Here is a 27,132-nt window from a genome sequence, read left to right as displayed (position 1 = left end):
AAATGGGCTGAGATCTATTCAGAGCTGCCTTACCCACAGCTTTAATTCTTAAGTTCGGTTCTTGCTGATTTCCATTTGAATCATCTGCAATATAAACTTATTGCAATGAAATCCAGCCCCACTCTGGCTGGACATCAGTCACTTCCCACTACCACCTGCAGGATCCCCTTCACCAAGAGCTCCTCCCCAAAAATTCCATCCTGCATATGGCCCCAGCGTTCTCCCATAGCACCTTCCCATTGAAATCACCTTTGGTACATGTAAGCATCCTTAGTTTTCATGTTTTTGAGGTGTTCCAAGGTGATATATGATGGGGTAAAATGCCATCGGCTGCCCTTCATTGTGGTTGGAGGAAGCATAACACAAGGATACAGGAGAGGCCAGTCAGCTCTGAGGTCAGTCTCACCCAGCATCCTGATTCTGGATCACAACCACAGCAAACACGTATAACTCTTCTAAGGACTTAACCTCCAACCCATTTGTGATTGCATGGGCCATTGGCAGTTATCTGGGGACATTCAGAGGATTTATGTTCCAAAAAACTTGCCTTTGCATAAACCCATGTGTGGTGGACAGCATTGAGTCCACATGGCGCACCAGTCAGTTCAAAAGTGACATTAGTGAAAGTGAAGAACACAGTTTAGCAGGAAATATCTGCAGACTGCTTCAATATTTTATTTTGCAAATGGCTGACCTCCGTAACATGGCTAACCTTACACTAGAACTCTGTGGTAGGGCCCTAAACAGCCTGTGAAGCCGAGATAACTGATTTACGGAAAACCACTCTGTTGCCCCACCTGTTGTTTTTTAACTCAGAGAGTGAATCACCAAAATGTCCTGAAACAGAATGATTAAATGAAATAATATTCAAACCCTTCTGATAAGTGTCTATCCATTTTTCCACTTACCATCCTAGTAAGCCAGCTTTGTCAATCACTTTGAGCGCAATTGAGGAGGCTTTTCTTTTGATATCTTGTGAATTCAGCAGCTCTTCCCAGCTTTATGGACTGGGCTCAATTTTATGGACAATTTTATGGTCTGGATTAGATCCTGTCATGCAATAATTCCCTCTGAAAGCCCATTCACAATCAATAAGCATCTGTTCAATGACTAAAAAAAAACAGTTAACTTTTTATTATAATAAGAATCAACTATAATGAGATCCAGCAAGGTCTGGAAAAGCTTGAATGAAAATCTATCGAACTAATAAAGTTGAATTGCAGGTAAAAGTCAAAATTTTGCAGAAGCCAAGCTCTGCACAGCAAAGGACAACGAGCAGCACACGAGGGACAGCAATGATGTATAGAGTTACATATTCCACAAGAAAACTCACCGGTGTGCATTGGAACATCACAGATATCAAATCTACTGTTCAAAGGAAACAATTCCTTTAACGAACAAGATCACCTACAGACTTGTGATTTCAAATGTTGAGGATCTGCCTTCAAATGGATTAATGGGCTTGAGTATTTTCTTGTAGTGCCCAAAGTACCGTATCCTGTAGATGCCAGGCTCTGTGCCACTAGGGATGTGCCATTCAATCGTCGCATTGCTCTGACCAGATGATCCCTTGGTCCAGTAAAACCTAGCAGGCAAACCAAAAGCTGCAGTCAGCAAGCAAATACACTTTGCATTTGTTTTAATATTTGAAGAGCTCACACTGGCTAAACGAAGCAGAAGGAAATGAATGCACTACAGCAAAGTATATTTTAAGAGTTTCTTTTAACCTTTGTGCATATATTGAGGCTACACCAGAGCAGCAACTAGCAAGTCAATCCAAAACCCAGTAGCGCTGAAAAATGTCTGGAAATATGGCCACAAGTCAAAGGTCATTTCTGCAGATAAAAAAATATTTCTACCAAAGTTTTCTTCCATCTCCAAATCCATATCATAACCCCATACAGCACCACCTTCATGAGCAATATAAACAAGTTTAGTCTTTGCTGCACCGGGGAAACGGTGAGCCAAGAGGCTGAGCGTTTACTGAAGGTGACCGGTAAAATCCACCAAAGTGGAGCTCAAGGCTTCTGACATCTGTTTCCATATCAAACTCTTTTCTTTTGCAGACTTGTTGTGCAAAACCTTAAGACTACAGACAGCCACACAAAAGACCCCCGTGTCTGGTGGTGGGGATTATTCAGCCAGCCATGATGCAGCACCTCTTGGGGAGATAAAGAAGTTTAACCCTCTCTTTTTCTGACACTGTCAGCGTTGGGTATCCCCCAAGTTGTACCTGGGCCAGACATTCAGTGGGTACTAACAGTACTCTGTAACTTTACATATTTCTGGCTCACAGCAGCAGATGCAACAGAAGAGCTCAGCAATGATTCAGTAAGTTCACAGCCCATGGTGGGAAATGGGAAACAATAACATATTATAAAGCATTGTTACTAGCTCTTAGTCTTTCTAAATAAAAAGGAATGGACCGAGAAATCTTAATGAGAGTTTTCAAGTCCTACAGTGATAGCACCCCCATTTCAAAGCTTTAACCAAAGGAAGCAGATGCTCAAAATACATTAATTCTTTGTCAATGATGAGAAACAGAGTTTCACTACAGCAGTCTTAGTGAGAATATTGAAATAAGTATTTACCGACATTACTGGGTGGAAAACAGTGATTAATGGGGAAAATCTGGCTTCATCAGTTGTGAGCGGAGACCGCAGGCTGACACGTGGTTTGTGTATCAACCTGGTTGCTTTTGTCTGAGGTTTTGGCTGTGGATTGCACTGGCTTTATCACTGCAGAGTGCAATGTTGTGTTGGGAGATGACAGCAAGGCCCCGAGCAGTGGTGGATCTTCATCCTCAGGGTCTGCCCCAGCTTGCCTGGCCGTGGCCCTGAGCAAGCTGTAGCAGCAACATTGGCCCTGCTGTCAGCTGGCTCAGAGCAGACACCTCCACCCTGAAGGCTCTGCTCTCAACCCTCCACACCTCCTCCAGTCTGATCCTGTCTGTATGTAATGGTGGGACCTACAAATGCTACTGTGATGGACCTGTGCCGTCACCCTTCCTCACCCCCCCATCCCACCCTCCAGGCTCATTGAACCAGGACCACAACTCATATCAGATCCCACCTGGGAAGAGCTTCAGGCAGATGAGCTCCACCACATCTTATCTCTGTTGACTGTTTGTTAAAGGCAGGGCCGAGCAGATTTCTGTCTCTATCTCAGCCCATCCTCCTGAACAGTCCCATGAAAGTGACCACTGCCCCCGCTGCAGATGTGGCATCTGGCCATACACTTCTCTATTGTAAACACCAAGACAGCATCCAGCAAAAGTCAAGTCTGCATTGAGTTTGTCCCTGATGCAATGGGGAGTGCAAAACAAAGGGGAGATAACAGCTATCTCCTTCACCAAAAGCTGCTCCTCCTTTAAGTAAACCTTCATATTTGTTGGTTACCTGAAAATAAGCATTTTACAGATGTATCTATAAACTATTTAACACTTTGCAACACTGAGCTAATGAATAATAATACATTCCCTTGTGTTACCTTCCTGTTGCAATGCCATCGAGATCAACAGTATCGTACATTAATTTCCCCAGTACTAAAAAAAACAGTCTGACTTCATTAACATCTAGTAAAAATGCTTGATGTTTTCTGTTCCCATCACCTTGATTACTGACATTTCAAGTTGAATGTACTGGTACTGTAAAGACTGCCTTGTTTTCATTGTTCACAAACCATTTCCCCTTTCTCATGTTCTTTTATACTTTCCTGGGGCACCAGGAAAGGAGACATTACTATCTGCATTGCTTTGCCTTCTGTTCAGCCCTTTTAGGCCAAACAACTCCTCTTCCTTATCAGCAGAAATATTTAAGCATAATTTGGAGCAGGCAAGATCCAAAGTCTGACCTTTCTCAGGAATTAAAATAAGAAGCCTAGATTTCTCTTTTCAGCATCATGGCAGCACATTCTTAAAGTTTTGCCCTTTTTATGTTTTTCGTCCTTTTCAGAGACATTTTATTAACCTTTTTCAGTGTTCACAGCTGAGATTTTGGGAACTTTGTTGGTTTGGGGGAAGGAGGAGACATCTTTTCAGATGTCTTTCTAGGCAGAGCTACATATCATCTATGCCATGTGCATACCAGTGATAAAATGACTGTGCTGCCTTTATGTAAGTAGGGTGAATGGAAAGGGGAAACAAACGAGAAGGACAACATAACATAGTGTTAGTGTTAAATAGAGGCTAAATGCTTAGAAATGATGAGCTCCAACTGCAGGTAGGATTAAGTCTCCCACACTGAGGGAGGCCAGGAATCCATACAGAGCACAGGAGCAGTACATCAGCTCTTGGTTCAGAGAGCCAGCACCATGCTTATTCCTATTACCTTATGAGAGCATGCCAAGGGGGGGCAGTGGATTTAGGCTGGAGGCCTGGCTACAAAATTAGATTTAGAGAGCAACTGGTTGCACTTGTGCCCTACCAAATGCTCTCCATAAATTCAGAGTAAGACTTTCTTGTTTGGGAATTTTGCCTCTGATTTCTGACGTTACTTGTTTGCAGTGGGACATTGCAAGGTTGGAAGATCCCAAGATGAATTATTTCCATTTTCTTACTGGTGTGTGTTCTTACAGATTGGTTGCAGGAACAGATAAGCAAGCAACTGTGTTTATTCAAGCAGGGGAGCAACTTCAGAATGAAAAATTTGGCAAAAGATTCCTTTGGTATTCCTATTTCACGTATGGCCTTCTGGTGTAGCTCTGAAAGGTGCTATCATCTTTGCTGCTTAATGGATATTCATATGTTAATGGATATTCTTCCTTATGACTGATATCTCTAACCTTGATTTTATTTTCTTATAAACTTTTTAAATTGTTGACTGTTTCTACTTTATGATGTTTAGCAAAGTCAGCCAGCCTATTCCCATAAAAACCCTACTTCTGGCTGAACCTCTCGTTGGTATCTTAGCCATCAGCAGCATACAGGAGATAGATGGATGTAGGCTATGAACAAATTGAGTGATCTTTCTCTAATTCTTGCTCTTCAGTCTACCTTTTCCAAGCCTTCACTTTATAAGCCTTCACTGTAGAAGTTATACCAAGGGGAAGGCTAAGTGTTATGTTCTGGACATGTTAACCAAATGAATGTAGACCTGTCCACTGCCTGAGAGCATCATCTGAAGGGACAAGACCAACCTAGGGCTGGGAGCTCTGAAATTGAGCAGGTTGGATTAAACTCAAAGTACTTTGTTGAGATTGTGAAACAGTGAAATCTGTTAGGGGCACTCACCTGGTGTCCCAGGAGGCATCGTTCCGTACCACCTGCCATTTTCCTGAAACGTTGACGTATGTCTCCACCGTCAGGAAGTTGTGTTCCGTCTGGAATAAAAACAAGAGAATGAGCAAGATGCTGAATGAACAGGCATGTCCCTACTCTTTTGTGTCATTTCAACTGGAGACAGGGCTATGCTTCTGTGTGTTTTACTGGCAAATCCAGTAATTACTGGCAAAAGTGCTCATATTTCACTGGCAAAACTTAAACTTATAAATGAAGCAGAGAAATTGATCATTAAAACAAGAATGAACAGGCAAGTAATTAGCTATCAGCTTCTAGCTAAGATGAGTGATGGGATGAACTATGTACTTTTCTATTTTTCTTTGTTTATTAAAACAATACACTGAGCTGGTAAGATGGAGACTAGAGAAAATCCTTGTTCAGACTGAGGGGCGTTAGATACTGAGAAAAGTATGTGGGCTAGAGCGCCTTCAACTTCAATAGTGTGAAGACATCATGGATGGTCTGTGGTGACTGATGGTCTGACCGTGAGAGCGGATTTCACATTTTATATATCAAATACAACCCAATGTGGTCTCTCACAACCAGACATACGTCCAAGACAAGGACTTTGCTCCAAAAGTATTCTGGTGGTGTGAGTTCCAAAAGCACATGCCTATAGGAGAAACTATGTTCTTGTGAACTCCCAGCTAGAAAAAAAGCTCTGAATTACATGAAATTACTCCTTTTGAAACCTGAACATCGAAGACTAAAATGCATACGGCAGAGGCAGTAGCTAAATATTAACTAATCCTTAACATCACCCTTTCCGGCATCGTTGTGTTATATTTACCATGTTCTCTGCAGAATTCCTAGGGTTGGCACTTACAAAAGTTACTTCAGCAACTTCTCCCTGAGGAGGAAATTGAAATTTATATTAAAGGCTAAGCAGCACATTGCACATTAAAAACATCCTTTGAAGACACCTTAAAAGTGTTTTATTTGTTTTTGTCTTTAAATAATTTCACTTGTTGCAGCAACAATGGACAATTTATATTGTGAATCCCCATTCCTGCTTGTTGGATGAACACCACAGCACATAAAATTTCTATGCAAAAGAGGGAAGGAAATGCGTAAATGTTTAAGAATACTTTCCTGCCTTCTTCCTACCTTAATGCTGGAGACAGCAATGAGATGAAAGTCTTTGCTCTGAACACCTTATCTAAATTTTACAGACTGAAAACTGAATCCTTTCTAACATTTTTTTATTTCATTTACATTCCATACCAGAGACATCAAAGGTGACCTGATTTCTGCTTGTAAAGATATCACTGTACAACATTTGCCCATTTCATCATTAAATTATATTTTATGTAGAAACAGAGGGCGAAATATTCTTCATGTTGAATACTAAGGTGACTTATTTTCCCCTTCATTCACACGTTTTAAGCACATTCAGTACAATGACATTGGCATGAAAACTGCCTCCTTTCTGCTGCTTTGATCTGAAGAGTACTGCTGCTTCATAAAATCACTAATGTGTTTGTCTCATAGAAATAAAACTTGGTCACCCACAAGCTTCATGTTCAAGGAGTAAGTTTGCTTCATTGCTAAAAGGCAAGGAAGCTGGGAAGCATTTTGAAACAGTTTTTAAAATTCAAGAGGGCTTTCTGACATTGTCCACTACAACCCTCTAGAAAATTCAGACTTTTTAGCAAGATAAGTAAGTATTTAAAGATGATTTTCTAAACAGTTTTTAGCAGATCCTTGAAGCTCTCACCACTCGATACTGTTGTCTCACTTCTTGAAGCACGTCCCCAAATGTCTTATTCACTGGTGTCCTATCGGGAATGACAACAGGCACCAAGGTCAGGCTAGTTATATTGAAAAATGGGGGCTCTGGTCCACTTGGCAAATCCTGAACTGTGTTCTGTGGGAGGGAAGAGGTGCTCATTATACTCAAATACAGATAAACATGACCTCCACCATGAATCACACCCATGCTGTGGCTCTTCATCTAATTAAGTTGGTTCAAGCAGATTTTAAGAGCAGAAACAATACAGTGAATGTAAAAGCAAGCAAGAGGCCCCTCGTTGGTGCTCCACATGCAGGACCAATCCCCGCAAGACACCTGTTGCCCTGTTGCTGATGTTCCCCAACCCCATCAGGCAGAATATCCCGCGCCCTCAGAAGGCAGCTCCCACCTGCAGGTTCTGCTCTATCCAAATGATCCTCAGAGGCAATGGTGACATTGTCACATACAGCAAAAATACAGCTGTTTTTCATACCTTGGTAGGAAAACAGCAACTTCAGACCATGCAGAAAGGTTGGAGGAGGTAGGTATTTTTTTAAACTTTGAAGCAAAAAGCTCTAGAAATTCTAAAGTGGTATGAGACTCCCATTACAGGAAATATTTTTATAGTATAAGAGAATTTCTCAAACGGGTTTCTTATGAGAAAAGAGTGTAGCAATCGAGCCACCCCACTGAGAAACAAATATAGCCAACACCATTTACAGGATTTAAATGCCTCTAGCAACATATGACATACAGAAAATTTTGATTACCGTAGCAATAGCCCTTGCAAGTCCTCTGTACAGCTGAAGGTAGGCAGAAAGGGTGTGTGGCCCATAAATAGTTGATGCCGCCTCATATCGTTGAACCTAGGAAAGGACAAAGTTGAAAAAGGAGGGTTTGAAGGGCTCTAGAGCAGATCATGCAGCTCATCCATCTGCACTAGGACAAGATTAGCACTCTACTGTACCTGCAAGGGTTTATTTAATGATTTATATTTAATTTATTATCCTTATTTAAGGGGTTGGTTTCCAGCAGAACCTCAATCCCCTTACTGCTACAGGACAACACAACTCACTTAGCTCACTTAGGTATTTCTGCTGCAACTTCAGGTTATTCTTCTCCCATCCATCACAGGCAGGGAGGCCCCATTGTCACTCTTCCATATCTTAGAGCTCTTTTGCTCTTTTAAAGGCTTTTCTCTCCCACTTCTTAGCTTGGACAACCCCACTTCTTCCCACCTCTCCTCCCAGGTAAGTGTTGCTAAATCCTTGCAGTCCATCCAACTGCCCACATCTTCCTTAAAGCATGACTTCTACCCTGCCTTGGAGGGACCCTTAAAACTGCTTCAAGGGTCTTGTAAGCTTTCTTGTAAGTCTTTTCCACAGACATCTGATGCTGCCATTCATGCTCTTATCATGACCCTGCAGCTCCAAACCTTTCTTCTGGCAGTTTCACCAGCCTGTGAAGATAATTTCATCCAGGTCATCAGGAGAAAAACTAATCCAGACCCAAGCTCAGAGGAGCTTTCTTCAGTACCTCTGACTATTTCCACATTAAAGCATCCATATGAATTTTCTAGCTATGGTCAGGAAACTGTTTTGGCACTTGCAACTTTTCATCTAGTCCAGAATAAACAAGGCCATTTTAGGATTTGTACCACAGATTCTTCAGCTTTTCATGGCAAAGGAAAAGTACACTCGCACAATTTCACATGAATTATCATCCCATATAGTAAAAACTGAACTCAGCTACCTGGTATTCCTCATAGGTGGTAATGTAGTGGGTGTAGACATTGCACAGCCCTGCAATTACGACATCCATTCCTGCTGTACCATGAGAATCAAATTCCTAAAAAAGGAGATAAATCACTCACCTTGTATCAACCTCTTAATGCACAATTATATTATTATATTATTGTTATTTACCAGGGCAGAATAGGAAATTACAGTGGGTAGGAGGCTGGATGTTCATGAAAGCAACGCCACCAGTGTAATTTGCATATATTAATATCTCATTTTTGCTTCCCACACGAAAAAGGATAAATGACCTCATGCTCCAGTGAATGCAATAAATTTAAGGATTTTTTTGAAGTCTGATGTCTGTATTCTTGGAAAAAAACCTTGGCAATAAAACTATATGAGGAAGGCTCAGTGAGCTTCGGGGGCAGCAGGCAAGATCTAAGACCAGAGCTAAGAATAAGACATATCCCTCAAGAAAATGGAAAAAATACATTTGCCATTTTTTCCAACAGTTTTCATGCTGCAAAATTCTGGTAGAGATTAAGGAGATATACCACTCTAATACAGAATTAACTTCTGTTGACTTAACGGATTGAAACCCAATCAATTTTCTTCTTTTGGGGAGGATATTAATTTCTGTTGCATGTCAGTAAGTGCATGCAAAATGCATGTTAAGCAACTGTGAGAAGAAGTGCTCTGTAAGAAATGAGCCCCAGGACCCCAGCTGGGAAGGGGACAAGGGAAAAAACAGAAGGGTCAAGAAATGTGAAGTTCCAGATCCACAGCCTTCTCAAGAAACTTCCTCCTCAGCAACTTACACGTTTAACAGCTTCCCGTAATCTGCGTCCAGACATGGTCCTAGGGACATTAAGGGAATGGCATCAATACCCAGAAATGCAGGGATCACTTGTTTGACACGCAGCACACCAGAATAAAGGGGAGGCCACCAGAAATTCATTCAGCACATGCAGTGGTTCTCTGGGGTTTGCTAAAGTACCCTCAGGGCTCCTCTCAAAGAACTCAATCAAAACACCTCAAAACACCTCAAAACATTTCACGTATATCATCACAGCCAGGTTGAGGTTGGAAGCACCCCCCGGGGGGGGGAGATAGACAAAAGATGATAGAAATAAATCACTATTCTATTCAGATTATCACCATTGTACCATCAGCGATCAGTGCAATTTGTTGTTCCAGCATTCATGGTGTGAAAAAACAAAGTTAACACACTCCTTTCATTTCAGTGAAACTGTACTTTGCAATGAACAGCTAAAATTATCTTGGAAGCTTGATCTCATCTCATTCATTTCCATGGCTAGTTTATACCATACAGAAGAAAATGGGAATCCCAAAGTAACCAGATAAGAACGCATACAAGAATCTAAGTGCAGTGGATATATATATATAGTGTTCACACAGCTATCTTGTATCGAGGACAATTTTTATCCTGTCCCCCTTTTTCTGCATTAGATTATGTACCCACACACAGGAGTACTGCAGGTATTCTGAATGAAATGCTCTCAGATGCAATATGTAGAACAAGACCAAAAAATACATACGTAAACTCTCCGGGAACCGCAACAATTGCCAACGATCCGATGGTAGCGATCTGAACATCCACAATATCAGGGTGCCATGGATGAGGCCACGTCATCTGAGATGAAAAAAAAAAAGTGTATATGATTTTTATAGGACAATAACAAAAAAGATAGCTGAAGAGTTTTCCTTCCTATAGCGATAAATAGGGAAAATAAAATTATTTTCCATAATGTAGACAGGGACATAAGAAAGTGCACTTCCTACACCACATGTACAGCAAGCTGTCTGACCGTAACAGACAGAGAAGGAGAGACACATGCAAATGACATGGGTAAGGCAAAAATAAATAAATAAAAAGTGTTGGCGGAGGGGCAGCTTAAAGTAAAGTAGGTAAATAAAATCAGAGTAGCACTCAGAAACGGAGTCCTCACCAGTAGAAACCTCCCACCTGTGTGGAGGAAGGACAGTGTTATGACTGGTAAGGCTGATCATCTGAGCAGAATGGCAAAAATGACTGAATGAGGGAACCTGGTGGCAATGGGAAACGATGGTTACCTCCTTCCACGTGATGCTCAGGGAGCCCTGTAAAGCAGCCACCTGCAGCCCAACCCTGGCTTCAAACCACCCCATAGCAGGGACCACGCCGCACCCGGACTCAACACCCTTGCAGCAGCCAGATACAAACTGCACACTACAGGAGCATTCAGCTTAAAAAAAAAAAAAAAAAAAAAAGGACTACACAAAATATGAAGGAGTCTGCTAAAGGCAATTAAGAACAACAAGAACTTGAGGGTGGCACAGCTCTGGCAAACAAAATGCAGAATCTTGCTACAGCAAGCCAAAAAAATTTTTGAGGAGTGATTTACCAGGGGCATAACATGAATGACAAAAACTCATGAAGCACATCAAAGGAACACATGAAAGCAACGATGAATTGCCTCATCCAGATGGCATCTTCTAAAGTGCTCTAAAGGACCTTGGACATGATCCCACTCCACTATGGTGCATTTGCCTTAATGCCAAAGGAACAGCAGGTAGGAAACATGGCATCAATTTTTTTTTAAAGTTTTAGCTAGGATTTGGGAGAGTTCAGTAAGGACAGTGCTGAGTTTGTCCCTGGAACAGCACAGCCCCCTGGGAAGGGGCTGGGAGTAATGGGGCTCCATCTCTGTGGGCCCCGAGGAAATAGCCCTTCCTGGGGAGTGGGATGTCCCTGGGGGCACAGGACTGGTGGCAGGCAGCCTCCATCCCTGGGGACAGCCCTGGGCCAGCTGGGAGCATTGGTCCTGCCACAATCATGGTCAGAGCAGAGGCCTCCAGCCCACGGTGTGCCCACCTGAGCTCAGTGCCACTCCATCACGCCCTCAGCATCCCCACAGCTCGCTCTCGGTCCTTGTCCTTATCCGTGCAGGCTGGCACAGACATTGCTGATAGGGACTGGGTTTCAGTAGGGCACTACAGCACTTCCCAGAGCGCACACCCAGCTCTGCCCTTACCTCTCCAGTGCTAAAGAGAACTGGCTTGGGTTCATGGCAAGCTTTCGTTTCATTGGATGGCTCTCCCAGGAGCTGGTCACGGATATGATCCCAAAATGGGTCCCCTTCTACCGAGCCTTGAAGGAAAACATCTTTTAAACACTGTTCCTTCAGCTTCCCCAGCAGCTATCAGGCAGAAATATCATATATTGCCCACTCCCTCCTTATGTCAGATAGGCTATTTCTTAGTGGATTCCAACTATCTCCCTTTTCTGGTGTGGTTTCTGCCAGGCTGTAGCCCAGCTGAGCCCCATTTCATCAGCATTAGGGTAATGAGAACAAATGGGAAAGACTGCCCTGAAGTCTGCCCTTTCTCCTCCCCATTCTCCTCCCCGCATATCCTTCCTCCAGAAGCTTTGCAATGGACACAAACTTGATCACACCTTCCTAAAAGCATCCCTTTGGAGACTGTGGTTCAACCACCTGTTGATATTCTCTGAAAAGGTCTGAGGGTTTGAATTCACCTGGGGTGTGCCTTGTGTCCTCCTCATTTGCACAAAGCCATGTTGACATCCACTCCCCAAATTACCTTGTGTGAAGTTGAAAGCCCCCACTCCATCAATAGTCCCTGCAGCAAAGCTGTGTCCCAAGGCTGGTTTACATGTTTTGACCTTAACCGATAGGGGGAAAAATGAGAGAGGTTTTAAAATCAGTTTCCTCCAGTTTGCCAGATCCTGCTATGAGAACATAGCTGTTTTTCCTTCCTTGTGCCCCGGGAGCTCCCACTCTTACCGTGTGCGTGGCATTGAGCTCCACCTGGACGTCACTCATGTTCACCCACTGGTGAGCTGAGCTGAGGGGTCCTGTGATCTCCTGGGAAGCATTGGCATACAGCTCCTAAGGGACACACAAACAGCAATCAGCAGCTAAGCCAGAAAACCAAGGGAAGGCCTTCTGCCAAAGCAGAAAGTCTCCAGAGTGTGTGGAAATCCTTGAGGAAGAAAAAATCAGGCACCCCAGTCTTCTGAGCTTCAGCAATATGAATTACTTCTTCACTCGGTTGATGTCTTCCAGTGGCCTCTAGCAGGAGCATATTTCCCAAGCTCTGTTGTTTCCTGTCTCTAAATCCCTCATGCCCTGAGTCCTGCAAGCTTTCCTGTCCCAAGCAACATGGGGGGCACACTGGTCATCAGTTCTGTGTGCACCTTGCTTTTCACAGCTAAAGCATGCGCCTATTCCACCTGGATGGCAGGTTCCTCCCTCCCTCCCTCCTCCCCTCTTTCCTTCCACCTTTCGTCCTCACCCGTATTACTCATGGCTCAAAGAGAAGGCAAAGCAACTGTTGACTACAGGAGCTGTTAGAGTATCTGCAGTTTCCATGTCTAAGACCAGACAGAACAAATGTTTTCTATGACAAAGATGCAGTCGAATGCATTAATTGCTTCAAAACTCATGGACTTGACTATGCATTTACTATATGGGTGACATCTCCATCAATCAGCTCTTCAGTGGATGATTTTCCTGACACACATGCCTCAAGCTGGTACACAGCATTGCCAGAAGTTATACAGGTTTAGTAACATCTCCTGTAACTGCAGGAAAGAGCAGAGGACACAGCCCTTGACAACCCTGCGTCTGCAGTGTTAAAAATGACAGCAATGTTTTCCCTTTCCACTTGATACCTACACGAGGCACTTTGACTGGAACAAGCTTTCGCTTACAAGTCACGATCAGCCTGGAGTGACTTCAGGGCAAGCATCCGAAATGGCAATTAAAACGGAAATAGCCACCATCAAGCCTCCTGCTCTCACTCCTTTACTGGACCTGTTCCAGTTCCTACAAGCTGCTGTCCCTGAAACGGTGCCAAAAAAGGTCCACCCATTGACAGCTCGCAAATTACTCAAATCCATAGAATGGAAACCAGATAATTTAGGTGAATTTGGGGCCCAAGGACATAGGCTACATAACGGAGCCAAGAGGGTGGACCACAATGAGTAAATGCAAAGTCAAGCATGGCAAGATGAGTATCTTTCCTGGGTTTTTAAGCTAGCAGATTTTAATTCACGTTTGCGTTAGTTTGGGAGTGCGACGCCAAATTCAGCCAACAAGTGGTATGTGATGGTGTTGCTGAGCTCTCCTGGGAGGCTTTGCCACCAGTGTTTTTTCCCATCATGACCCATCATGAGGTCCATTCTTGGGGATGGGCGATTATAAGGGAGCAACATCCATATTACATAGCAGTCAGGAAGAGAGAGATCAAAACCTCAAAAACAACATTTTCAAATTCCAAGTCCTATAATCACATATCTAAATAAAAGTGTATGTTTTCTGAATAACCAGGAAATTTTCCTTAAGTGTATAAACATGAATTTTTAAGTAATTTAAACTTACAAACATTCATAAATAACAGGTGCAAGAAATTTGCTCAAATGAATGTGTGGTTGTTTTTGTAATAACAGCATTCACATGCATTTGTAAAATGAAACATCACTTACCTTTGCTTTTGAGTAGATATTTTGCCCTATAATTCTTGTACTGTCGAACATATCAGTACCAGGACCCATGGCCATGCACATCGCTGCCTGTTAAGAAATTTGTTTCAGTACTAGTGATCTGTTCATATGGAGAACATGTGGCACTGCAAAGTGGATGAGTGCATGAGTGGTTTTCATCATGTGGAGGCTAATAGCTTCTTGCTAGCCATCTAAAATTTGGGAACCAGATTGCAACACTAAGCTTTGCAGTGAGACAAATTTGGATTTGGGCTGAATGATCAGAAAACAGTGTGAAGACAAGACACAGTAGGTTTCTGAAAAGGGCATCCAGAATAGTCCAGAAGAGGTCTTTTTCATGCAGAATGGTCCATCACAAGGCTCTGTATTTGCAGCTCTAGCCTGAGTTTTCTCCTCCATCATAATTTACTGTAGATTGAGTAATCCATACGTACCCCCCCCACGGGACAGGTGCTCTGTGGGTTGTCACACGATTCCCCTGTGTTTACGCAGAACGGGCCTTTGGTGTTGGGTGACACGTCTCCCAGGTTGGAAGATGCAAAGGCAGCAACAAAAGATCCCTGCAAAATAGAAACATGGTCAGACGGATTTCAGTGACTTGCAGCAATTGCAGACATCCCCTGTGGCTTTCCCTTTGGGCTGCAAACATGTAGCACAACCTCAAGAGAGGTATTAAAGCCAGCTGATTGGCATGCAAGCTGGTAAATGTTTCTGAGGTGACTGGGAGGACTGGCACAGGGATTCAGGAGTGTACCACGAGCTAGGGACAGGAAGAGTAAGGGAGAAAAGGCCACAGGGGATGTAACTGCCACCTTCCATCTCAGCAGCAGTTCTTCCCCCACCTCCCCTGATCTCACATTCCTGATCACACGCTAATGGCTCATTGTGACACCTTGAGCTGGATTTTTCTTCTGCCAGGCTATCAATATGACAGATTTATGGGGTGAGAGCCAGTGGATCTGACCACAGAAGTTCACGCCAAGCAGTACTTGAGAAGCAAGGCTGGTTGTGCACTGAGCATCAGCTGAACTCAGCTCTCACAGCAGATCCTCTCAGTTCTCCCCCTTCTAGAAGCAGCATATGTCAACACCAGCTATTTTAATATCTTATCAGCTCTTCAGCCATTCTCTTGTAAGACTGCTAGACAAAACGTGTCCAGCAAACCGCACAACTGAATATTGGATCCTGCAAACACTTCCACACATACTTAGTCTGTGTTCATATCATCTTGCATTGACTTGCACCCATAACTATGCACTAGAGTCAAGTCTTGTTAAAAGCTTTTAGATAACCCACTATAAAAAGAAATGTTTGCAAGCAGAACATGTCTAAACTCCCTTCAGTTTTTATCCTTGATATGAACTGCACATGTTCCCCTGCCCAGAATATTAAAATATGAACTGAGCAATGTTTCAAGGTACCTGCTGAAGGTGCACACAGGACACCGTCATAACCAACTCATGACTCAAAGTGACTGTAAGATTGGTTCTTGTCCATATTCATATTTCAGGGGAAATAATTCAGGGGAATAAAGGAGATATGTTTGAACCTGGGGGATGGGAAATCTCCTGGACAAATGAAGACTATGAGATAGAACTGGCTGGAGGCCATGGAAAATAAGTGAGGATGACCACAGGCTTGATCCCATACTGCAGATGCAATGTACAGGATCTAATATCCCCCACTTGCCTTTCTAGTGATTTCCAGTGTGTCCAATAGTTGAATCATAACAAATTTGATTTGTTCTTAAAATGGGAGTAAATGCTGTCAGTTATTACCTCGAAAAGTCACAAGTACACTTTGTAATTTCTCTTCACCAGAGGAAGAAAGAGTAAATAAATCAGAAAGTGCATCTTTGGCCTCCTTTTGCTTTATTTACCCTGCTGTCCTATTTCAGTGTTTGAAGAAACCCACTGTGGCCCAAAAAAAGCATTGACCATACCCTCTGTGTTGAACTTTCTTCCCCGTTATTCTCAGTATTCTGAAAACTCTCCCACCTCTCCAGGAAGCATGCCCTTGTTCTTCTCCTGCTCAAACAAGAGAGACGCGTAGCCCACGTTGTCACTGTTCACAAGATGGTTTGTGTTGTTCATGCTGACTGGGTGCACAGCAAACCAGCTAGAGAGAAGATATGTGTAGGAAACGCATTATTTGAAATAAATATTTGCAATTGGCTTATGGAAATTTCCTTTGGGGAAATAAAAACCCAGATCATCAGTGCCCAGGGCTGGATTAAGAAGGGCAGTGCCCACATCCTCTCCCATCATGACCTGGAAGGCTCATGACTTTGATGACCCAGGTCATGAGGTGACAATAGTTTGGCACTGTAATTAACAGGGCCACCAAGAGCTAGTTCAGCCCTGGACTGACTCTCTTCTGACTCCCAAGAATTATATTTTTGGAAGGATTTGGAGGAAAATCCATGGCTTTTCCTTACACCATCAGCTGTGACACAAGGAGAGAAAAAAATTGAGAGGAAAACCCTCCTGTTCCTCTTACTGCAGTCAGATTCTCACTTGTGATTTCTAAATGGAGAAGTCACGTTGTTGGTTTCAGGACTACCTATTACTTCATTTCCCCAGCCTTGAGCTCTGAACTTCGAGCAGCCGAGCACTGCCACAAAGATGTGCTGATAGGATGGGTGTCATAAACACAGCACCTGACACCCAGCACCAGGAATGGCACATTTTGCATGAAATAATGGGGTGTTAAAGGAAATAACCAAAAGAACATGAGCCCAAAGTGGTCCCAGAGATTCTGGGGCCAGACCCTGCTCCCAGGGGCACAGCCAAAGCATGGGAGGCACTAGTACAAGATGCAGCATGGGACACGGCCCCAAGGAAACAGCCCTTCTTGTGTTAGCAGGGGGTCTCTGTCCTCGGGGACAGCCCCGATGCGCTGGGACTCAGTCCCATGCAGCCTGGGGTGCAGCTCCCATCGTGGTGCTTCCAGCCAGAGCCTGGTATGGCTGTGCAACCTTCTTTCCCTGTTGTGCAAGATGAGCCTTAAAAGACTGATTTCCAACTGTGTAGGGTTTTCGTCTGCACCTCTGCAAGGGAAGGCCAGCCACGGTCATCTTGCCCAGCCTCCTCTGCAAGCTGCAGCACAGGGGTCGTGGCAGGAGACATGCCCAACACAGAGAGCTGGAGATGGGCTAAGGCTGCTGAAGGTCCCAGAGCAGATGAGGGACACTGACCTGATTTATGCACTCAGTGACTCTTGGCATAACTTACTCTTCCCTCAGAGGCCCTCTGGTGACTACCTGAGAAGAATGGTCTATGAGAAAGTGCCATAGACCTGAAAGTCAGGGTGCTTGTGCAAGAAGGAACTACAGAACTAAGCCCAGAACCACAGTGCTGGGGTGCTTTTCTTTATGAGGATTTGGAGAAAAACATCAACAGTCAGTACCTGATGAGGCCCAGGTCATGTCCATTCTCATCTACCATCTTCAGCATCACCATTTCTTTATCCGTGTTGGATGAATACCTGGGACAATGGAGCAGGGAAATCCTGTTATCACCAGAGCAACAGTCACATTCTGTGTTGTTAAAACTCCACTGGGCTTAGCAAGAAAATGAGGAGGATATCAGAGATATTGCTAGGACATGGTGACCTTACAGGACCATCCTAATACAGCTGTGAACCTAAGGGAAGAGGCATAGTCATTGATGACTTCAGGCCCTGCTTCCCTGGGTGGTGGAAAGAGGAGATCCTTCTAAATACAACCTTATGTACTTTAATGCCATCTGACACACATGCTAGCATCTACTAAGGATGTTCTTTCATTGCTGTTAACAAAACACAAGGCCACATCCTTAACTAATGCCTCACATGCTTGGAGGAGGCATCAACAGCTTCCAAGTCCACTTGTACAATTCATTTTTGGGGAAGCAGGTACCAAGGACCCACAATGGTAACTGTCATTCTGCCATGGACTTGGTTCCAGATTTGAACTGTCCTACAAATGACCAGAAACACTGGCTGCAAGACTTCTGGGTCATGGTTCCAACCAAAGGTTCCTCTTCAGGGATCTGTTTCTCTCCCATTTGAGGAGCCTTTACCTGCTTTGTTCAGATGCTGGATTCTGGAGATATGAGTACGGGCTTCGGTTGATCTGACTGTTTTCTACAATGCCTCTGTTTATAAAAAGCCTTCCTCTTTTCAGGTTCTGATGTGCTATATCAATGCTCTGAAAAACAAAAAGGCAGGGAATATTAGTGCATGAATGTAAGCCATATATGAGTTTATTTGGAAAAACTCCCTCCCTGCCTGGCCCCAACGCTTTCTTGTGAATCTAGAGGCTTTTCATTTTGCTTTCGTTTTGTTTGTTTGTTTCTTGTTTGGTTGTTTTTTTTTAATAGACCAAAATTCTAGAAAGTTATGATCATGAAAAGTAATATTTCAAAACCAGGCACAACCATCTCTTTCTAAATAAAAACTTGAAGGCTTTTATTTTCTGACCTGATCTCACCAGCAAGCATAAAACCACCTCTGAGTGTATTTTAAGGTTGCAGCACTTTCAGGTGCTACCATGAACGTTGCAGCAAGAGCTCTGTTAGTCACAAACGTACCTCCCCTTACCTTTTCTGTGTTTACAGGCCCATGTGTCAACAATCCAGATGATGCCTACCTTTACAATGCCCTTCACAATAGCATTGAGGGACGGTTTGATCAGTCCTTTGCTAGTGATCCAGAAAAGCGTGTACTGGAAGTAGCCACCAGGACCCGAGTGCGTGTGGGTGCCACTGAGGATGACGTTGTCCTGTCGGTAGAGCTCACCATACTTGCTCTTCAGTTCCTTGAGCACCTAAGAGGAAAGAAGTGGTCCTAAAAACCCTTTTGTTATGCCTGTGGAGATTTGTATCAACCCTTGAAAAACAAACAAACAAACAAATAAAATCATCTCTCACCTGCCTCCCAGCTCTTTTCTTTCCACCTGATACGCCCATAGCCAGTGACCAAATAAGCAGGTTACAGCTGTTGATTTGACAACAGCCTTAACATAATAAAATCCTGTAAGGGAAAACCTCTATAGCCAACTTGCAGCCCACCCCATGTCATCCAGGGAGCGCCTACTTCTCAAGGACCTCCCTTCCTCCTCTGTGGTGCAATATATAGGCACCAAGCACCATGTGTATTTTTAGTAATTTTTTCACTACAAAAAGCATGGTCAAAGTCCAGCGTCATTTGCTGAGAAATCTTCTTCATCAGAGACACCACACCTCTCAAAGTCCTGCTGCAAGGAAATCCCAAAGCAAATGGCCAAGGTGCTGCTGCATTCTTTATTGTCCAGCAATGACTACAACCTTAGCACTAATACCAGCGGCAGCTCACGCTGTGCAGATCGTTCACGTCCAGCCACGTACCTCCAGCCTCAGTCGCTGAGACACCATTCCTATGTCGATGCTAACAAACACGACTCGCTTGGAGCTGTCGGGCTCTGCCACGATGAAGGCTCGGCTGTAGAGGCGTGTGAGGAGCCCACCACCCACCTGGTCAGGATTGGCGTAACCCATCTGGAAGGAAAGAGCTCTGTCAGGCCCACACAGACAAAATACTGAGAGATGGATTCATTTGCATGTATTTTCCTAAGTCAGTTTCCAGAAGATCAAAAAAATATCTTTCAAGACAAAAACTCAGAGCTGCAACTATCTTGCCCTGCAATCATTCATTTAATGATTTAAGACAACCATTTGTTAAGGCAAGGCCTCCAAGCCAAATATTCTGAAAAAAAATAATACTCAGAGATGATGAAAAAAAGAACAGTATTTCACTGAATCCATGCTCAATTCCCCATACATACCAGAGGAATTTCTGCTACTGGCCCTGTGCAATCTGCTCGACCTGCACCCAATAAGTAGTCTCCTGAGACACCATTTGATGGTTTCTGGGTTGGTGGTGGGTCATAATCTATAATAAGAATAAATAGTAGATTAGGGGCCACACAAACAAGCAGAACTAGGGGAGGAAGAGTCAACACAACTTTTTCAAAGGGTGTGCATGCCTGGAACCTGCTGCACATCCCTGGAGGACTTAGAAGTCTCTGAACAAGGGGATCTGGCTGATACTGTCTGCTTGGGTTTCCAGCTGTTGGCCAATGTGGCCAGCATTTGCTGATGCTGTTAATGGATTAAGGGTGGAAAATAACGGGCCAGGTGTAAAGAACTACAGCGCTCACAACATGGGGTCACTGGGCTGTGTAAAATATGCAGTGATTCCCAGCAAGGGGAAAACAAGCTTAGCTTTCTTGACTCCAAATCATCTCTCCAAATTCACCATTGTCATGCAGAAAACAGAAGCCAGGGTATAAGGGCTGTTTTCACCCAAAAAAAGTCCATGTCCTGTGCTGGTGTCCTGGTCTCAAAAAAAAAAAAAAGGGGCGGGGGGGGGGCACAGCAGCACCAGGGCAAGCAGCTGCAGGCAATGACCCTGGACCAAATGACAAGGAAAAGGCCCCTCAAAGGAGGCTGAGCCTCATCCCAGCCATCACAAAGCCTTCCACGGGATGCACAGAGCATCTGGACAAAGTCATAGAAGAAAAGCCATTGACGGCTATTAAATAAATAAATACATTCTCTGCCCCTCAGGAAATCCCACAGCCACAAATCACTGGAGGCTGAGATAACACCGTGGGAAAAATATTTTTGTGCACTTAATCTGTGCTCAAAGTCTTCCCTGGCCAGATGGGGCAGCTGGAGGCTGGGCAGCGGGAAAAGGGGACGCTTGGTCTTCCCACCGCGGCCTTTCCTAGACTGTCACTTAAAACAGAGGAGAAACAAAACACTCTCATCGTCCACAGACCGAGCACAGGAGCAGCAGAGAGACAAAGCAGTGTGAATGAAGGGGGGTTCCCATTAAAGTTACTGCTGCTCCACCTCCTCCTCAGAGAGATGTAATGCGGAGAAAAGGCACTTGTGCAAAATTCTCACATGTTACAACCTAAAAACTAGAGGAAAGCATGAACTCCATACAACTCAAGAGCAAAACCAAGGAAGTGGAGGTCCTCATTGCTGACTAATCAGGCAATGCTCTTGGAAAGGGCTCCTACCACGTGGAAACACCTAAAGCTTGAAAATGCTTGGGTGTTGTTGTTTTTTTTCTTTTTATTTGGATTGGTTTGGTGTGGTTTTTGTTTTTGTTTTGTACCCCCATGATATTTTCTCTCTACAGAAGACAAGTGTGGGGTACATTAGAAGTGGATTGAGAGTTTCTTGGGGCAGCCCATGCCACCCAGCTGCCCCATGCCTGGTGATGGGGTTGGGGGGAATAAGTCAGCTGTGGTAGGATCGCAAGCACTACCAAGCTCCTCAGTTTCTCATTCTCTGGGTTTAGAAAGAAGCTTCATAGCTCATTTTGACTTTTTTTTTTCTTTTAAACAACATATTTCTAAACTTTCCAAAAAGAGCAAACTGCTTCAGGTGGGAATGGATTAATTTGACCTGAACATGTGGCCCTGGGGCGTGCCATGCACATCGCCTCATTGTGAGAGCAGGCAAAAATAGGGATGATATCCAGGTTCATGCAAAAATTGGTGCCCTCTGCAAAAAAATGGGAGTACATTTGTAACGGCTTGAGTCTGCAAATGATTTGGGAATGAGACACCACCATGCTGTTGTTTCATTTTGGGATGATTGTCAGTGGCCCTGAAAAAGGTTCCTGACCCCTGCTGCCACAAGACGAAATCAGATGCTTTTGCATCTCCTCTCCCTCCTCCTGTATCCTCCCTCCATCCCAGCAAGCCCTCCGGATGGCAGACAGCTGCGGTGGGCAGCACCGAAGTAGCTCGACTTGCCATTGCTGGAGCTGTTCTCTTGGGTGAGAAAGTGGAGGATGAGGAGTGCCACAGTCACTGCTATCATCAGCGCCAGGAAAATGATGAGGACCACCTCCAGACGGGAGAAGGAGCGCTTGTGCCTCTTTCCACACATGGCAGGGGGCCCTGCGAAAGCAGAGGGGAGCCCGTGAGAGAGGCAGAGGGGTCAGCCCCGAGGTGAGCCACGTGCTGGCCATGGTTTGCATCCCCCACCCCGTGGGTCCCCCAGGTGGGGCAGAGCAGGCAGTGATAAGGATGGGAAGTGGTGACAGATATCTTTATTTTTTTTCCCCATTCTGCTTAAGACAGCAAAATCATATCTCCTATGTGCAGCAATTGCTCCCCGTCAAGAGGCCCGGTAGGACAGGGCATGCTGCTCTTTTACTGCATCTGCATTTACCAGGACACCTTGCTTGCTCTTTTGAAGAAATCTTTCAAATAAAACCCTACATCTTTCATCAGATCCTATATTCACCAAGAGAGGTGCTGCAGCCTGAAGCCTCACCACATTTTTGCTGCTCATGCTCATCGTGCACAATATCTTCATCATAATAATGGTTAATTTCGGAAACCCAGGGCAAGACAAATGCCCCATTGCATGGGCAAAGGCAGTTTTCTCCAGGATAAGGAAAGCGGTGGTTGTGACAGCTTTCCAGAGCTGAGCTCTTTGGATTTCCTTTGTGTATATTGTTACCCCACCTCAGTTTAAAGATTAACAAGAAAAAAATATTCAAAATAAGGTTATGGGAAAATGTACTATTTTCTCCTATGTAAAAAGGTGACTTTCAGTTTGTCCTGTTCTGGCATCTGAGATTTGCATCAAGAGCTTCCATCGGGCACTTGTATCAAAGATGTGCCTTTTGCCCTTCTTAGAAACTTCCATACAAGGCAGAAATAAGCCTTTAAAATAACTTTGCACATTTTCATGCATCCTTGGGTGTGTTAATAGATCATCTTGGTGCAGATCCCATTTCTTTGCACACCTCTACCTTTGATGGAACTGCAAACCTGCCTGGACCACAGGGGACAGGCTCCTTGTTCAGAGCAGTGGGGGTCCCCATCCTCGCCAGTGTCCCCGACTCTCCTGGGCAGCCTGGGGAGCCTCAGTGCCCCCAGCCAGAGGGATTCTGTGTTTTGCTCCTATGACTGTGCCCCAGGGGAGGAGAGGAGAGGGGGGAGGAGGGACACGCGATCAGAAAGGCAAGTGGGGCAGAGCCTCTAATTATCCCAGAGGTCAGATCTGCTGGTGGGTCCGGCAAGGGGCTTGGTAAAGGTCATGTGTGGAGGACATTCCCCAGAGGTGATGTGCCCTGGAAACAACAAATCTGCAGAAAATAACCACTGAAAAGAGCATTTATGGTCTTGGAAGCACGGCAGCAAGAAATATCACCACCAGCAAGCCAACTGGTCACCCAGACTTGCTGTAGGTGACCTTTCTATCAACTTCTTTTGCCATGGTAAGATAAATCAGCTGTGCTCGCTGCTGAATTTCACCCAGCTAATCTTCTATTGGCAACAAATCTAGTATTATGGGTTTCCTTCCTCCCTTTTTTGACTTTGCATTTTATTCTGTAAGCTGGAATTGCCAGCTAGCTGCAACTCATCGCAAGCTGCCCAGACGATGGATATTGCAGCGCCATCCCAAAACATGACCACATGATACGCAATTCCATTTGTTTTTCCACGTGATTACACAGCTGAAGTAATACCAAAAGAAGTAAACATTTGTACTATGAAATCACAACAACATCTCATGCAAACTTACCTTGCAATGCAGCTTATTAGGGGTTCTCTTTCTATATTCTGGATGCCGTGAGGCTTCAGTACATCCAATTCTGCTTGTACCTGCGGTCCCTTGCCAGTCCCAGGGGTTAGAGAAACATCTCCTTGCTTGAAATCTGTTTCAAGTTGAAAGGTCCAGCTTGAAAATTATTGCTGTTACAATCCCATGAGTCAGGCTCTGTGTAAGATAAGGAACAGATCAATACCATTTATCGCAAAACAGGTGGTTTTTTTCCATGCCTTTTTTTTTTTTTTAATAAGTTATGAACAGTGCCTGTGTCTTCAAAATAACCTTTCTGGGATTACACAGATCAGCTCTGGTGCATGAGGATCACGGGAACAGTGTTTTTCCCTCTTTTTTTTTTTTCATCACAGCTTGACCAGCCTGCAAGATGGCTGCTGCTCCACATCCTGCTGTGAATCTGAATTCTCATGGGATATCAGTCTCAAGGGTTTCCAAACTTCACTAGAAGAACAAGAAGAACTCAAATATGGGGACATACTCTCAGCTTTTAAACATGTTTGCTTTTTCTGTCTGTTTTCCTTCTGAGCCCCAGCTTGGTTGCACCATGCATTAATCCACCAGCTGCTAAAACATGCTTTCTTCAAAGAGTTGTGGCTGCGGGAGCCATCATATCCCTGAGACAGTGGCAGCTTGCTCTTGCTTGCAGAGAATTTAAAAGTCCCCTGAGCAATGCACCTTTGCTTTCCCCAACTCCCATGAGTTTTCGAGGGAATTTAAGGACAGGACTACATGTGACATCTTCCATTCTACTCAGCCTCCAGCAGGCAAACATCGCAGGAGGTGCTGTTTTCTTTTTCCACCACCGTTTCTTCCACGCCTCCTAATTCCAGGGGTTAATATGCCAGCTAGCACTGAGCACAGGCAGCCTGAGTCATCACTTCAAGGTCACATTCAGTATCTCTCTTTGATTCAGCAATTTTTGGACTGGCTTGTGGGGAGAAGAAAGATTTTCTGATATGTTATCTCCTCGCTGCAATACCAAAGGAACACAGAACACGCTGCCCTTGCTGTTGGCAGAAAACAACATGCTTCGCCTCTGTATAGGCTGACAGATATTCCTGGCAAGCTCCGTGCCAAAGTCCTGGACGTGGGTGCCTGGGAGAGAGACACCCAACCGGCTCTGCGCTGGGCCACCACCAAGCCACCACAGTCCACTAAATCCACCCCACAGCCCCCTGGCCTCCATGCATGGTGCCCAAATCCTGGCTCTCACCACCCCAGGGCAGTTCCAGACCTGACAGCCGTGTCCTCAGGCAAAGGTGCACAAGCACCTAATCAGGGTGGGAAATGAGTCACGTGAGCTAACGATCCCGTTTTCCTTGGTCTTAATTCTTAATTCTTATCTTAATTCATCTTCTTTCTTCTGGACACACAGCTGTTAGGTAGCTTGGGCCAGTCCACCCTGGTGCAGTGTTCAGGCATACCCAGCCGTGATGCTCCACGCCCAAGGGTTTTGCAAGGTTGCTCCAAGTTGTGCACCAGCCCTGGGGGGAGCCACGTTTGTTAAATCCCAGGACGGAAACTAGCTGGGACACCACAGGAGTAGGCTGTGAATTAGCAGGAAGGACAAGAACTCTTCTTGAAGGTGATGTATTTGCTAGATCATCATGAAATGTGAAGAAATAGAGTTCTCAAGGTTTGGATGGTGATGATTTGCCCTGTCATCTCACCCCAGGGAATCCAAAGAGTCAAGAAAAAGACTTCACTGTGGCTCTGTGGCTCCAGGAAGGGCAACTCAGTTGTTGTTGGACGTCAAGGAGGAAAAGGAAGTTTGATAGTACCTCAAAACAGGTTTGGGGGAATATCTTAAACTTTTTCCTTTTAAAAAGACTGCTCAATGAGGCTATGGGGACCCACACGTCCCCATCTACCCTACATGGCCTGACCATGCCCACCCGCCCTGGCTCAGAAGTGCAGAACAAACCAAGTTTTTTGGCACAGAAAAGGGACTGTCTGGACTGCAAAACCCTCAGCTGAAGCGCTAACAGCTTGGTTAAATCCCTCTGAGCTCCTTCCTGCCTGCAAAAAAACAACCCAGCTCCTCCAGAAAAGGTGGATTTCCAAGACAATGGCCATGAATTTTTTTCTTGGGAAGCAATGGTAGCTGTGGTTGGAAACCAGCCTGCATGGAAACAGTGTTTCCTGGTCTCCTGCAAGTCATCAAGGGCTGGTACCAAATCAAACCAAACACTTCCCTTATATAAATTCATAGGAGTCTGCAATCTCTTCCATGAACCATCTGAAAATGAATCCTCCCATCCTGATCTTTCAGTGTTGGCACATGCAGGAAAGGTGATGGAGAAAGAAAATCACAGAGGAGACAGGGGGAAGGCACGCTCAGGACATCAGGGACTTCCCACCTGTCTTTAGCCTTCCGGATGCTCTTCCCATGGAAAACTCCAACCCAAGCAGGTCAAAAAAGAGGCTAACTATAGTGCTTATTTGTCCATTCTGCCCCTTTGCTTTCTTTCCTTTTCTTTAATCTTCATTTTCACACAGAATTATATCACAGGCTTTTCCATGGACCTCAGGGGGGAAGGACATAAAGCTCCATCCGTGGTGCCTCACTATTGCCTGCTTCTCTCCAAGGAAGTGGCCTAAAATCGACAGCAGAGCAAAAACAAAAGTGCCAGCATGCCTTAGAGATGCCAACATGACATTTCTCTCCAAAACCAGTCCAAAAATGCAGGACGATGCAATGGGACTGCCTTATGACTGTGCAGAGTTTCTGACCACAGATATGGGATAGCTGCATTTTGCAGTCAGAAGCTTTATCTGAACGTTTTGGGCGGGTGTAATTACAGTGAAAGGTGGAAGGCTGAAGAGCCAGGATTTAGATGTAGGAAAATTGGAACGAGACCTGTCTGGAACCTCTGTTCAGCTTCCGTGTGTTTCTCCCTGCCTCCCCCTCATCCTCGTGCACCTCCACGTGGTGCCACGGTGCAGTTCGGAACAGCTTTAACACTTGCTCTCCTCTGAGAGGCTTCACCCAGACTCAGCTCATTAGCATGCAGTAGATGTCCCTCCAGATCCGTACAGCTCCTCACCACAACCAACTTTGGCTAACCCGTAGGTGCGCGGTGCCTGGCAGCCAGCCGGGATGCACTTTGTCCCCACCACAAATAGGGCTGTCTTTGCCATGTCGCTCCTAAGCCAAACAAGCTGAAGAAGCTCAATTTGTTAAACTTGTTAAACTTTGAAATCCAAGTTAAAATTCTCACTATAAGCCAACGTGA

General features: G+C 44.6%; 1 protein-coding gene across 2 annotated transcripts; it reads right to left on the bottom strand.

Annotated features, from left to right (window-relative positions):
• Positions 1-178: 178 nt before the first annotated feature.
• On the bottom strand, positions 179-26,662 carry LOC106034302 (putative neutral ceramidase C). Of its 2 annotated transcripts, XM_013178388.3 has the most exons (21): positions 23,855-26,662; positions 22,069-22,215; positions 20,080-20,186; positions 19,643-19,792; positions 18,907-19,083; positions 18,338-18,465; positions 17,685-17,762; positions 16,274-16,394; positions 14,711-14,836; positions 14,259-14,345; positions 12,556-12,660; positions 12,353-12,434; positions 11,785-11,900; positions 10,309-10,403; positions 9,568-9,607; positions 8,763-8,858; positions 7,781-7,876; positions 6,996-7,145; positions 6,069-6,128; positions 5,231-5,319; positions 179-1,585 (listed from the first exon to the last, which is right to left on the bottom strand). In XM_013178388.3, the coding sequence occupies exons 2-21, from the start codon at positions 22,202-22,204 to the stop codon at positions 1,408-1,410; spliced, it is 2,217 nt and encodes a 738-aa protein (XP_013033842.3). In that variant the 5' UTR covers positions 22,205-22,215; positions 23,855-26,662; the 3' UTR covers positions 179-1,407. The 2 variants fall into 2 exon arrangements, with proteins under 2 accessions (XP_013033842.3, XP_066856421.1); XM_067000320.1 differs by lacking the exons at positions 22,069-22,215; positions 23,855-26,662 and having other exon boundaries at positions 20,080-21,594.
• Positions 26,663-27,132: the final 470 nt, after the last annotated feature.

The sequence above is a fragment of the Anser cygnoides genome, chromosome 7 (genome assembly GCF_040182565.1).
Source record: "Anser cygnoides isolate HZ-2024a breed goose chromosome 7, Taihu_goose_T2T_genome, whole genome shotgun sequence".
Lineage (NCBI taxonomy): Eukaryota > Metazoa > Chordata > Aves > Anseriformes > Anatidae > Anser > Anser cygnoides.
This window is presented reverse-complemented; position numbering and strand designations above follow the sequence as displayed.

Bases quoted from the DNA above. Each gene is read 5' to 3' on its own strand.
- LOC106034302 (XM_013178388.3), bottom strand. From the start codon at position 22,204: ATGTGTGGAAAGAGGCACAAGCGCTCCTTCTCCCGTCTGGAGGTGGTC. The intron at 10,404-11,784 runs GTAAGGGCAGAG...TTTTCATCTCAG, and splicing joins TTCTCTTTAGCACTGGAGAG to ATGACGTGGCCTCATCCATG. The intron at 7,146-7,780 runs GTAATCAAAATT...TCCCTCCCACAG, and splicing joins TTGCAAGGGCTATTGCTACG to AACACAGTTCAGGATTTGCC.